Source organism: Pan paniscus, chromosome 8, assembly GCF_029289425.2.
Source record: "Pan paniscus chromosome 8, NHGRI_mPanPan1-v2.0_pri, whole genome shotgun sequence".
NCBI classification, from domain to species: Eukaryota; Metazoa; Chordata; class Mammalia; order Primates; family Hominidae; genus Pan; species Pan paniscus.
In genome coordinates, this window is record NC_073257.2 from 34,450,000 (window position 1) to 34,463,915 (window position 13,916).

Here is a 13,916-nt window from a genome sequence, read left to right on the forward strand (position 1 = left end):
CCCAACTAATTTTTGTAGTTTTAGTAGAGACCAGGTTTCACTATGTTGGCCAGGCTGGTCTCGAACTCCTGACTTCAGGTGATCCGCCTGTCTTGGCCTCCCAAAGTGTCAGGATTACAGGCGTGAGCCACCGTGCCCAGCCAAGCATCTACTTTCAAACGTCCTTTCTACAGCATAAATATCTTTCAAAACACTTTCACATTCATTGTTAAAAATCCATCTTTATTTTGTAAAAATATTTTAATATAATAAAATGATTAAAGATATTAGTCATCAGCGAGTATGCTGCTATTAACATAAGAAAGAGGGAGGCAAATACAGACAGTCTGTGCAAGACTAGTTATACTTCTAGACGTGTACGCCCTCACACTCCAATTCATTATTCCCTCTGTGGAAGGGGGCCAGGAACCCAGACTCAAACACTTTTCATTGCATTCCCTTTTGTACTGTTTTAATTTTTTAAGTGTGTGCAGGTTGTTTTTTTTTTTTTAGACCCTACGCCAAGAATTTATTTATTTATTTATTTGGTAAAAGAAAAGTATAAAATTGAGGATCTTTAAATTCAAAAACTTTTAAAAGTACTTTGTCAAAATACTAGGAAGCCTCTTATAAAAAGATGTCACTGAAACTCTGGGGTTATCTGTACATTCACTCAACTGGGTATCTTGTTGCAATATCTTGAGAGTGAAAGAACATGGGATGATGCCAAGTGACGAGGCCACCATCAGCCTGTGAGTGCTGTGGAAATCCCATTTTTCCCTTGGGAAACGTTGGTGCCCTATGTACGTAACACATAAGCTCTGCTAATGGGCACAGTGAGGGTGCTGGCATAAGTCTGAATATCAAAGATGAGAAAGCTTAATTCCTCTCTCACTGCCTTAAGATAAAAACAAAGATCAATAGAAATTCAAATACGGTCTTCTTATATTCCAAAGAATCATCCTGTCTACCTCACTTTGGAGACCACAACTTCAGAACAATAAAAAAAATGGAAACAAACAAAATGTCCAACAATAGAAACTTGTTAAACTATGGGGCAGATATCTATACTATGGACTGCTATGGAGCCATTAAGAAGATGATACAGACATATGAGTGTACGGAGTGAAAAAATGTAAAACAGTATTGCGGTACAGTCCCATTCTTGTAAAAATATTATATGCACATATGTGCATCAGAAAAGTCTGAAGAAATATCTCTCTCAAAATAACAACAATTGGTAGGTTACATGTGATTGTTATTTTCTTCCTTTTGTTTATCTGTATTTTTTTGAGTTTCTATTAGCGAACATTTCTTTCCATGCTCACTAAAGCAACTCTCTTAAGAAACAGCCAAATACCTCCATCTGGGTGTGTTCTTATCTGTAGAAGGTCATTTTCCCCTGTGCTAGCCTATTAAGCCAGCTGTGTTTTCTAAACCATCCATTTCAAACACTTTGAAAGGTATCCAAAATCTTAGGAAACAATTTTAGAATTTCTAATAATACTTCAGAAGCACAGCTTTATGGCTTAAATGGATCACACTGCTTACGGATTCTTTGTTAATTTGTGAACATAATCAGAAGAAATACTTTTATTTCAAAATTCTTTGGCTTCTTAAAGGCTATTAAAAAACAAAATAAAACACATAATTTAATGAATATATTTGTGACAAAGACCTTATGGTGCTTTTAGAGAGTCACAGGATGTCTGGATGTGGCCAAATATCACATCGGATTTGCTTCTTTTCCTCTCTGTCCTGATGCTGGATCTGCTCTCTGCTCAAAGCTGCTTCTGGTGCCTTCTCTCAGCCACAGGTGTTGCCTCAGAGATGCACTTAAATATTCAACTCCACATTTCCTGTTTTCTTCATACTTCTGACCCCCCTCCACCAAGCTCCAGGAAGATCTACGTCAGTTCCTTACTCTGAGCTGCGCTGCCTTTTCAATGGTATGATTTTGGAGAATGTCTTGAAGTAGGCTTTTGTCATATAACATCCCATTGCCCCGTCTCTGCCTCCACGCCCACAGAAATAACTTCATTGGCAGAAAAAGAAATCCAGAAATTTCCTCTTGCTAAAGCCTGGAGAACTCCAAGTTGAATTCTTTTAAAAAATTTTTTTTTTATGTTTATTTTTCAGAAATGGGGGTTCTCACTATGTTGCCCAGGCTGGTTTTGAACTCCTGGGCTCAAGTGATCCTCCCACCTCGGCCTCTAGAGTAGTTGAAACTATAGCTGTGCCACCACGCCCGGCTGGGGTGGCTTTTTGAGATCTCTGGGTTTGCTAATTGTTGGCTTGTTCATCTGCATTACTCTCCCTGGGACCTGTATTTGAGTTAGGTTGGAAAGTTTCTGAAGCATGTTCTTACTTCCTGGTTCTAAGCAAAGAATATGGAGACTCTAACAAAATTCCAGTTAATCTTGGAGGAAATTGATTTTAAGAAACATAAATGGGGCTGAGCACGGTGGCTCACGCCTGTAATCCCAGCAATTTGGGAGGCCGAGGTGAGAGGATCAAGAGGTCAGGAGTTCAAGACCAGCCTAGCCAAGATGGTAAAACCACGTCTCTACTAAAAATACAAAAATCAGTCAGGTGCAGTGGCGGGCGCCCGTAATCCCAGCTACTCGGGGGCTGAGGCAGGAGAATCGCTTGAACCTGGGAGGCAGAGGTTGCAGTGAGCCGAGACTGCGCCATTGCACGCTAGCCTGGGCAACAGAGCAAGACTCCGTCTCAAAAAAAAGGAAACATAAATGCCTGGGAAAGCTGTTAGCCATTTATCCCAAAGGGCAGCTCTGCAAGTGCGGCAGTGACAGGGGTGGACAGTGCAGGGAAACAGCGTGCACATAGCATTTGCGTGGTGTGCAGACGGGTTTTCTCCTGTGTTCCCCGTCCCCACAAATTAAACTATAGAAGACGATCTGTGTACTTATTTAACCTTATTAATTAAATACATCTTCTCGGCACCAGTATGTGCAGGGCTGGACTGGCTTGCTGGTGCCCGTATTTCAACCCTTTTTGGAGATATGACCAGATTTAGAGTTCATTAGGCAAAACTTCTAGACCCTTGTATTTAAAGAAGTTATTATAAAAAGGGATTAATTTAGAAGAAACCACTTTAGATTAATGAGATAGAGGAAGTATGAACTCACCTGGGGAGCAGGTCACTGAATCCTTCAGTTGCTTGGCTTTGGTTGTCACCTGTTTCAAAACATAAAAGCAAAAATCTTACTTTCCATGTACCTACTATATGCTGAGTGAAACGATTCCATGTAAGCTCCATGTGAATGAACACAGTTCATTGGATCTTAGGCCTGAAAGACCCTCAGTCATCTGTCACATCCATTAATGTAATTAACAAGAAAACTGAAGCCCAGAGAGATTAAATGGATAGCTCCAAAACACCCATCCACTCAGCAGCAGCTTCAGGACAAGAACTCACATCCTTAGACTCCTTCTAGTTCAATGACAGTTCCGTTATACGAGGCTGCCTCTTTTTATTTTTATTTTTTTTTAATACTTTAAGTTCTAGGGTACATATGCACAACGGGGGCTGCCTCTTAAAAGATACTACTTTCAAGGCCGGGCATGGTGGCTCATGCCTGCAATCCTAGCACTTTGGGAGGCCAAGGTGGGTGGATCACTTGAGGTCAGGAGTTCAAGACCAGCCTGTCCAACATGGGGAAACCCCGTTTCTATGAAAATACAAAAAGTAGCTGGGCAAGGCGGTGGTTGCCTGTAATCCCAGCTACTCGGGAGGCTGAGGCAGGAGAATCGCTTGAACCCAGGAGGCGGAGGTTGCAGTAAGCTGACATTGCACCACTGCACTCCTGCCTGGGCATCGGAGTGAGACCCTGCCTAAAAAAAAAAAAAAAAAAAAAAAAAAAAAAAAAGATACTACTTTCATTATGCAAACAGGTCATTTTTTAAACCTAGAATTTCCAGAAATGGAGTATCTTTCTTCACTGGAGAATATTCTACCACTGAGTATTGCAATCAGTGGGGAAAATGACATTTATGCTAATAGTGTTATAAGATAAAAGTCCTTCCTTTCTGCAACCTGGAAGGAAACCCTAAGAGCATCTGAGATTGACATTGGAGGAAGAATCTGTTGATGGAGCGGGGCAGCTGCACCCAAGAACCATGATACCTTTACACATATGAGTGTGGATCCACAGAAAGAATTTGGTCTGGTGGTAATTTTTTTTCTTTATATAAATGGTATCATATTTCATGTCTTATTCTATAGCTTGCTCTTTCTTCATTTAACAATGTCTTTGAGATCTACATACAGAATTGCCTTACTTTTCTTTTATCTTCTCTTTCTCTGTCAACTTATTTTGTTTGTTTGTTTGTTTTTAAAGATATGTTGCTATGTTGCAGTCTTGCTATGTGGCCCAGAATGGCCTGTAACTCCTAGGCTCAAATGATCCTCCCACCTCAGCCTCCTGAGTAGCTGGGACTACAGGCATGAGCCACTGCACTTGGCTTTCTTTTTTAAAATTGAGATAAAATTTACAGAGTGTAATGTGCAGACTTTAAATGTGCAATTTGATGAGTTTTGACCAAAAATCTCTGCCTATGTAACCAACATCACAATCAAATTACAGAATATTGACCAGGCACAGTCGCTCATGCCTATAATCCCAGCACTCTGGGAGGCCGAGGCAGCCAGATCACTTGAGGTCAGGAGTTCGAGACCAGCCTGGTCAATATAGCAAAACCTGTCTCTACTAAAAATACAAAAATTATCCAGGCGCGGTGGCACACGCCTGTAATCCCAGCTATTTGGGAGGCTGAGGCAGCAGAACTGCTTGAACCCAGGAGGTAGAGGTTGCAGTGAGGTGAGATTGCATCACTGCACTCCAGCCTGGGCAACAGAGCCAGACTCCATCTTAAAAAAAAAAAAAATTACAGAACATTCATTCCTATTACTCCAGAAAGTTCCCTTGTGCCCTTCATGCAATCTCTATCCTGCCACAGACAACCACTGTTCAGACTTCTATTGTATATTTTTAAGAAATATGGGGTAAAAGTTATTAATTTTTTTCAAATGAATAGTTAATTGCCCTAATGCACTTATCTAACAAGCCATCCTTTCCATTTATTTAAAATATGAATTTCATTAAAGTTATGTTTGGCTGTAAACATGTGCTATTATATTTTTCTATATTTCTCTATCCCATTAATCCATGTATATTCTCGAACCAACACTTCATGGCTTTAATGAAATTTGAAAGTAAAATGTCAGAAAGCATGATCATTAAGAGCCGAGAGTCAGGCAGATCTGCTCTTCAGTCTTGGTTCCACCTCTCAGCTGGGTAACAGACAGCAATTTTCCATCCTTCTCTGTTTCATATATTACCCTCTGTAATGTGTGGATACCACTACCATTTGCCTCTTACGGATGTTTTCAGTTTGAAACAAACCCTTAGCATGATACCTGGCAGACAGTAAAGGCTCAGTAAATATTACCTGTTATAATTGAAATAGATCATTTGTTTTCCATTCATACAAAGAGCAGAATTAGAACATTTAAAGCTGCTTGGAAACACTTTTCAATTTTGTTCCCTACCTTCCACTCTCTCTACAGATGACCTTGCTTCCTATTTAATGTAAACAAACTGAAGTTATCCAACATGAGCTTTCCTGACTTCTGAATTTCCCAGCTCAAAAATTTGATTGCCCCACCATATATCCATTCCTTCTTTTATCCTAATTCAAAGAAATAAATGCATTCCTTCCCCTTGAGGCTAAATCTGCCCCTTGAATCCTCACAGAACTGTGCTCCATCAATAACTTGCTTTCATCTTCAACTTCCCCTGTCCATGAGATGCATCCCATAAATCTTCAAACTTAGCTCAAGTAGTCTACTCTAAATCTTCCCTTGACCTTATCTTTTCTATTCCACTTGGCATTCATGAGAATATGTCCTAGTTTTCCTTCTTTCTCTGAATGTTCCTCCACTGGCCTCTCCTATATACTCCTGCCTCTTGTTCCCTAATAGAAGTGTTCCTCAACATTCTACCCTTGCCATTCATGTTCTTTCCACTTTCTACTCTGGTATCTCATCCCAGCTATTCAATAATACTTTAGAAAAGAAATGATTAACCTACGTCTCTGGCCCTGACTTCTACCTTGGAATGCCAGTCTCATAGAAACTGACCATGCAACAATGGATCCTCAGATCTGAAAAGGACTTCACCTATGTAACATTAAGCTTACTATGCAATAGGCACTGTTCTAAATAAATTGTGTGTGTGCACATATTCCTCACAGTAGCAATATGAGGTAGGCATAGAATGGTTATCCTGATTTTACAGAATCTGAGGCCCAGGGAGAATAAATAATATATCCAAGTTAAACAGTTAGTGAGAAGCTAAAACAAGCAGGGATCTAAAATTTTTGCTCCCGATCACTATAACATAACCACCTTTTAAATCCAAATCTTTCATTTTATAGAAGAAGAAACAAGCCAAGTGCTCTTTCTGCTGTACTACATGGCTTCACTTTCTAACTGCCATTAAATCTCTCAGAGGTCTCCTAGTTCCTGAAACTAACCAAACCAAAAACTAAACTCATCAGTTTTTCTTTTCTTTTCTTTTTTTTTTTTTGAGACAGAGTTTCCGTTCTTGTTGCCCAGGCTGGAGTGCAATGGAGCGATTCCAGCTCACTACAACCTCTGCCTCCCAGATTCAAGCAATTCTCCTGCCTCAGCCTCCTGAGTAGCTGGGATTACAGGCATGAGCCACCACGCCCGGCTAATTTTGTATTTTTAGTAGAGATGGGGTTTCTCCATGTTGGTCAGGCTGGTCTTGAACTCCCAGCCTCAGGTGATCCACCCACCTTGACCTCCCAAAGTCCTGGGATTACAGGCGTGAGCCACTGCGCCCGGCCTAAACTCATCAGTTTTTCCAATAAAACAACTTCTCTGCTTTTCCTCCATTGCTTAATAGTTTTATCATCCAAGTCACTTAGGCTCAAAATCTAAGAGTCCATTTTTGGATTTTTTCTCTCCTGCCCCAACGAGTTGCTTCACAGTTCAATTCCATTTGTTCCCTTCTCCCTCAGACCTCCACCACCTGCACTAGTCCTTCATTCTCACTTGACCAAACTAATATAACACCTTCTAACAGGTCCCTAACTTAATAGTTAATAATTAATGACTGATGCTGAGCACTTTTTCATGTGTTTATTGGACATCTGTGTATCTTCCTTGGAGGAATATCTATTCATATCCTGTATCCATTGCTTATGTGGGTCATTTAACTTTTTATTATTGAGTTGTAAGATTATTTTTTTCTTTTCTTTTTTTTTTTTTTTTTTTGAGATGGAGTCTAGCTCTGTCGCCCAGGCTGGAGTGCAGTGGCACGATCTCGACTCACTGCAGCCTCCGCCTCCGCCTCCAAGGTTCAAGTGATTCTCCCACCTCAGCCTCGCAAGTAACTGGGACTACAGGCATGTGCCAAGATGCCCGGCTAATTTTTTGTATTTTTAGTAGAGATGGGGTTTCACCGTGTTGGTCAGGCTGGTCTCAAACTCCTGACCTGAGGTGATCCACCCGCCTCGGCCTCCCAAAGTGCTGGGAGTACAGGCGTAAGCCACCATGCCTGGCCAGAGTTGTAAGATTCTTGATGTGCTCTGGGTACATATACTTTTATCAGACATAAGATGTGCAAATAAGTTCTCCCATTCTTTGGGTTGCTTTTTCACTTTCTTGATGGTGTCCTTTGACTCACAAAAGTTTTTAATTTTGCCGAGGTCCAATTTATCTATTTTTTTAATTTTGAAGCTTTTGGTTGCTTGTGCCTTTGGTGTCATATCTAAGAATCCTCTGCCAAATCTAAGGTCAGGAAGACTTAAAGAGTTCCAAATTAAATTAGACTTTAATTTCTTTCAACAATGTTATATAGTTTTCAAAGTTAAAGTTTTTCACTTCTTTTAATTTATTCCTATTTTATTCTTTTTGATGCAATTATGAATGTCATTATTAATTTCATTTTCAAGTTGTTCATTGTAAATGTATAAAAAATAAAACTGATTTTTGTAATATTGCTATGTATCCTGCAACCTTGCTAAACTCATTTATTAGTTCCAATGTTTTTTTTAGTGCATTTCTCAAGATTTTCTATATATAAAATCATGCCACCTGCAAATAGATAATTTTACTTCTTTTTTTCCATCTTATTTCTTTTTCTTGCCTAAATGCCCTGGCTAAGACTTCAATACAATGCTGAATAGAAGAAGCAAGAGCAGACATCCTTAATTTGTTCTTGATCTTAGCAGGAAAGCATTCTTTCACCAGTAAACATGGTGTTGTGGGTTTTTAGTAGATGGTCTTTTGTCTGGTTGAGATACTTCTTTTTTATTCCTAGTCTGCTGAGTGTTTTTATAGTGCAAGGGTGTTGGGTTTTGTCAAACACTTTTTTTTTTGAGATGCAGTCTCGCTCTGTTGCCCAGGCTGCAGTGCAATGGCATGATCTCAGCTGACTGCAACCTCTATCTCTGGGTTCAAGTGATTCTCCTGCCTCAGCCTCCCGAGTAGCTGGGATTACAGGTGCGTGCCACCACACCTGGCTATATTTTGTATTTTTAGTAGAGATAGGGTTTCACCACATTGGCCAGGCTGATCTTGAACTGCTGACCTCAGGTGATCAGCCTGCCCTGGCCTCCCAAAGCGTTGGTATTACAGGTGGGAGCCACTGAGTCCGGCTCAAACACTTCTCTTGAGATGATCGTGTGATACTGCTTTTTATTCTATTGACATGAGGTATTTACATTAATTGATCTTGAGATGTTTAACCAACCTTGTGTTCCATGGTTAAATGCCACTTGATCATGGTAATAAATGTTTTTTGTTTGTTTGTTTGTTTGTTTGTTTTTAGATAAATCTTCACCCAGGCTGAAGTACAGTGGTGTGATCAAAGCTCACTGCATCCTTCAATTCCTGGGCTCAAGGGATTCCCCCTGCTTAGCCTCCTGAGGAGCTGCAACTACAGTTGCACACCACCATGCCCAGCTTCATGGTGATAATTCTTTTTATAAGTTGCCGAATTCAGTTTGGTGGTATTTTTTGAGATTTTTTTCATCCATATTTATAAAAACATTGGTCTGTAGTTTTCTTGTGATGTCTTTGGTTTTGCATCAAGGTAATACTGCCATCATAAAATGAGATGAGAAATATTCACCCCTTTTCTTTCTTTTTTTTTTTTGAGAGCACTGGAATTTTTTAAATGTTTGGTAGAATTCAGTGGTGAAACTATCTGGACTTGGACTTTTCAATATGTATAGGTTTTTGATAACTAATTCAACCTTTTTACTAATTATAAGTCTATCTATTAAAATGGTCTGTTTCTGATTTAGTTTTAGCAGTTTGTGTCTTTCCAGGAATTTATTCATTTCACTTCTATTAGAAAAATAGCCATCTAATTTCTTGACATACATTTATTCATGATTGTATTCCTTTATAATCCTTTTTATTTATATAAGATTGGCAGTAATGTCCTTTTTTTTGACCCTAGAAATTTGAGTCCTTTCTCTTTTTTTCTTGGTTAATTACTTACTTAAATGCATGTTAATTTTCTTGATATTTTCCAAGAATCAGCTTTTGGTTTCACTGATTTTCTCTATTTCTTTATTGTTCTCTATTTCTTCCATTTCTGCTTGTAATAGTCCGCTCTCGCATGGCTATAAAGAAATGCCTGAGACTGGGTAATTTATAAAGAAAAGATACTGAATTGGCTCATGGTTTCACAAGCTGTACAGGAAGCGTGGCAGCATCTGCTTGGCTTCTGGGGAAGCCTCAGGAAACTTACAATCACGGCAGAAGGCAAACTAGGAGGCAGCACTTCACATGCCAGAGCAGGAGGAACAGAGAGCGAGCGGGAGATGGTGCATACTTTTAAACAACCAGATCTTGGGAGACCTCTATCCTGAGAACAACACCAAAGGGGGAAATCCAACCCCATGATCCAATCACCTCCCACAAGGACCCACCTCCAACACTGGGGATTACGGTTTAATATAGAATTGGTGGAGACACAGATCCAAACCATATCACTGCCCTGCTTTTTGTTATTTTCTTTTTTCTGTGTGCTTTAGGTATAGTTTGTTCTCTTTCTAGTGTCTTAAGGTGGAAAGGTTAATGATTTGAGATCTTTCTTCTTTATTACATAGGCATTTATAGCTACAAATTTCCCTCTAAGAAGTGTGCTAGCTGCATTCCTTGAGTCTTGGTACATCATGTCTTATTTTCATTCATCTCTGATAATATTCCAATTTCCCTCATGATTTCTTCCATGATCCACTGATTATTTAGGAGTGTGTTAATTCCCAAACATCTGTTGATTTGCCCAGATTTTTTTTTCCTGATATTGATTTCTAATTTCATTCTACTGGAATTAAAGAACATACTGTGTATTATTTCTATCCTTTTAAACTTATTGACGTTTGTTGATGTCCTAGCATATAGTCTATCCTGGACAATGTTCCATGTGTAAAGAAAAATGTATATTCTATTGTTAGATGGCGTGTTTTAGAAATATGTTAGGTGAAAGGGAGGTATTGAAATTTCCAACCATTATTGTTCAACTGTCCATCTCTTCCTTCAATTCTGTCAGTTTTTGCATTATGTATTTTGGTGTTCTGTTATCAGGCGCACACATATTTATAATTGTTATATCTTCCTGAAATGGCCTTTTTATAAATGTCCCTCTTTAGTAATTTTTTTTTTTTGCTATAAAGATTACTAGAGGACACATAAAGATGTATAAAGATACAGAATATATTGCATTTTACCTAAATAATAAATCAAGCGCAGTAAGAAAAGCTTACGGTTTATCTTGTAGAATTTAAATTTTTCTCTGCTTCCTGCCTGGATCCATAAGTTGTGACATACATGATCACACAAGGAATTCATATAAACTTTTCATTTGAGGTCAACTGGCAAAGTCACAAATACACGTGACCTCAGAATCTCATAACCTGAGATTCATATAACTCTCTAACATCTTAAAGTCATGCTACAGCCTTTCATACACATTGTTTTTTCATCTTATATGAAAAACTAACATATTAAACATATTAATATATTTTCTCCTCTCTGTCGCCTAGACTGGAGTGCAGTGGCGCAATCTCGGCTCACTACAAGCTCCGCCTCCTGGGTTCACGCCATTCTCCTGCCTCAGCTTCCTGAATAGCTGGGACTAAAGGCGCCCACCACCATGCCCAGCTAATTTTTGTTGTATTTTTTAGTAGAGACAGGGTTTCACCATGTTAGCCAGGATGGTCTCGATCTCCTGACCTCGTGATCCGCCCGCCTCAGTCTCCCAAAGTGCTGGGATTACAGGCATGAGCCACCGCGCCTGGCCTAAACATATTAATATATTTTCTTATAGACAAATAGATTCCTAACATCAGAATCCTGCCCAGTAAACAAATTCCAATGGCACATGGGGATGAATTACCTTAGAGAATCATTCACCTAGCATTGATATTCTAGTATTAGAACATAGCCTTTACTGACTTAAGGTTTCCTGATACATTGTCAAGAACAAACTTCCTGTTTCTACAGAGTCAAGGACTCAGTTTGAGAATAGTTAAGAGTCGCCTTATGCTGGTAGTAGATTCTGAATACAGCATCTATCACAATTTAGCTTATCCATCACACATAATCTGAGTCCTTCAGATCATTATTGTCAAATAATGGAAACGATGTGATGTCGCTATTGTCATTTTGCGGCCATATCTTTTTTTTTCTCACTTAAAAGGCAACTTACAACTTACAACAGGTTCGTTAGATAGCAGCAAAGCACAGTCGATTTTCCAATTCTGTGTGGTCCAATGATAATATTCAAGTTACTATGCAAACTCTACATCTCCTGCTGCCATGAGACAGTTTCATAAAAACGTTAACTGCAAGTGGCTTTTTTTTTTTTTTTTTTTTTGAGAATTTCCCTTCTCATTAGACTTTGTCTTGGGAAGAGCCATATCCATGGCAGATGATGGCAAAATATTTTTGTTTGTGGGCAGGTTTGGCATCCTCAAATGATCATTTATGATTCTAGGTAGATAAAGAAGTTTCCTAATAAGTAGTGGTCTAATATAAAGCTCAATGCCTAGGGTGACTCAGTAAGATAGTAAGTCACTTTGGGGAAGTAAATTCATCTTTCCATGACCACGGTCATCACCAGATTGATGTCTCTCCTTTAGATCTGAATGACTTTCAATAAAGTGGGTACCAATTTACTCTCAAAATGTTTAGTGTTTATTTTCTCAGATAGTACATAATAAATTTTTCAGCTAGTCATTCTATTTTTATATCATGTGCAGTTTCAGAAGATATAGGACTTTTTTGTAGCCTCGTCTTGGGAGAAGACATTTATTCCTATATAGGTTTCACACAGATGAGGCCTCCCTCTTCTTCTTTGGTATCTGAGGAACTAATATTGTGGGCTACTGGCTTGGGTGGGCTTTTGGACAGTCCAATGTATATTAATAAATAGTCACATGGATTGTAACTGTGGTGGAATATGTTTCACCACATTGTGATTCCAAGCAGAAAACACTTTCTAACTCCTCTTCCTAATGCCCAAATTTATCTTTAGAATGCTTATGAAACTGGGGACCTATGATGTAAGTTTGTGACTTATGATAGGTAAGGGTAGAGTGAATGAAAAAAAACTAAAATAGGTTGCATTCCCTCTAGTAAAAACACTGTAGGTTGCATTCCCTCTAGTAAAAACACTGATGAAATTAACAGAAAATTAAATCAGCAAAATGAAAACTATAGTTCACAGGCCAGAGCTAGGATCAGTCAACAGTTACATGGTTACACATTTCTGTTCAACGTAAAGAAGAATTTTCCAACTTTCTGAGCTATATAAAGTATATGTTCATATTTCTGGCACCTTCAGGTAACTCATAAAATAAGTACTTAATCTGGAAAATAACCTTAAGTCATATTTTTCAAATTCTGGCTGTCAGTGATATTTTAAGTATTACTCTAGTAACAAAAATTACGTAACTGTGAAGTTCATTATTTTCATTTGTTAAATTTACTCTTGGTCAACTTTCCACTTGAATTTAGCCCTCATTACAAGTAAGAACTACTATAGCGTTCAAATACAAAGCATGTTCTGTTACCTGAACGTTAAATAAACCACTTTGAAAAATTATTTTTTTCTCCTCTCCCTTCTCCTCCTAAATAAGCCACCTGAAAAATGCTTCCAACTGGTAGAAAGCAGTGGTGCTCATTCTTGCTTTTTCTCTAATGTCTTTAAACTTTTCTGTGGATTATCTGTCTAGATAGAAAAATATGAGATGATAATAGTGTTCATCTTAACTTTTAAAAGAGAAGGTCTTTGATTAACTGATTACCTCTATAAGCAATGTGGATAGCTATTTCCTGGGAGAAAACACTTATGCAAAAAGACAATTGTGTAGTCTTGTAGATACTGTTACTCTACCAGTGAACACCGTAACAACATAACATATATTCACCATATTATTCTCTTTTTAATGGTTTCCCCAAATTTTAAGACAAGGAGACAATTTTAAATTGCATTAACATGTAATAGCTCAGGTATCACCATTCTATTGACTTGCTGCATTCTTAACTATACATAAAAAGGTGCTATGTATAAATCAGAGTAATAAAATAAATGCTTACTAGGCAGTATGATAACATCACCAGACCACAGACTATGAGCTAAACCAGTTCTTTTATGAATACCATTAATAGTATTCAAAGTGTATGTGATTATAACTGGTAAATTAGATACAGGGTTTAAAGTAGACACTATTCTTTAGGTAAGATATAGGGCTCTGATGAGTAACTACAAATTACAAATTCAGTATACTAGTAACATAGAACACCTAATAGGATCCAAAGACTATATAAGAATCTTAAATAGGAGATATAGAAAGAAAAGGTTTCCTGT

At 38.3% G+C, this 13,916-nt stretch overlaps 1 protein-coding gene across 2 annotated transcripts in view; it reads right to left on the minus strand.

Annotated features, from left to right (window-relative positions):
- DNAJC1 (DnaJ heat shock protein family (Hsp40) member C1) overlaps nt 1-13,916 on the minus strand; it is a 246,822-nt gene that overhangs the window by 6,567 nt on the left and 226,339 nt on the right. For both annotated transcript variants that reach the window (XM_003821385.5, XM_063607289.1), the window contains exon 10: nt 3,129-3,177. In XM_003821385.5, coding sequence (XP_003821433.3) covers nt 3,129-3,177 — 49 coding nt within the window. The remainder of the gene's footprint in view (nt 1-3,128; nt 3,178-13,916) is intronic.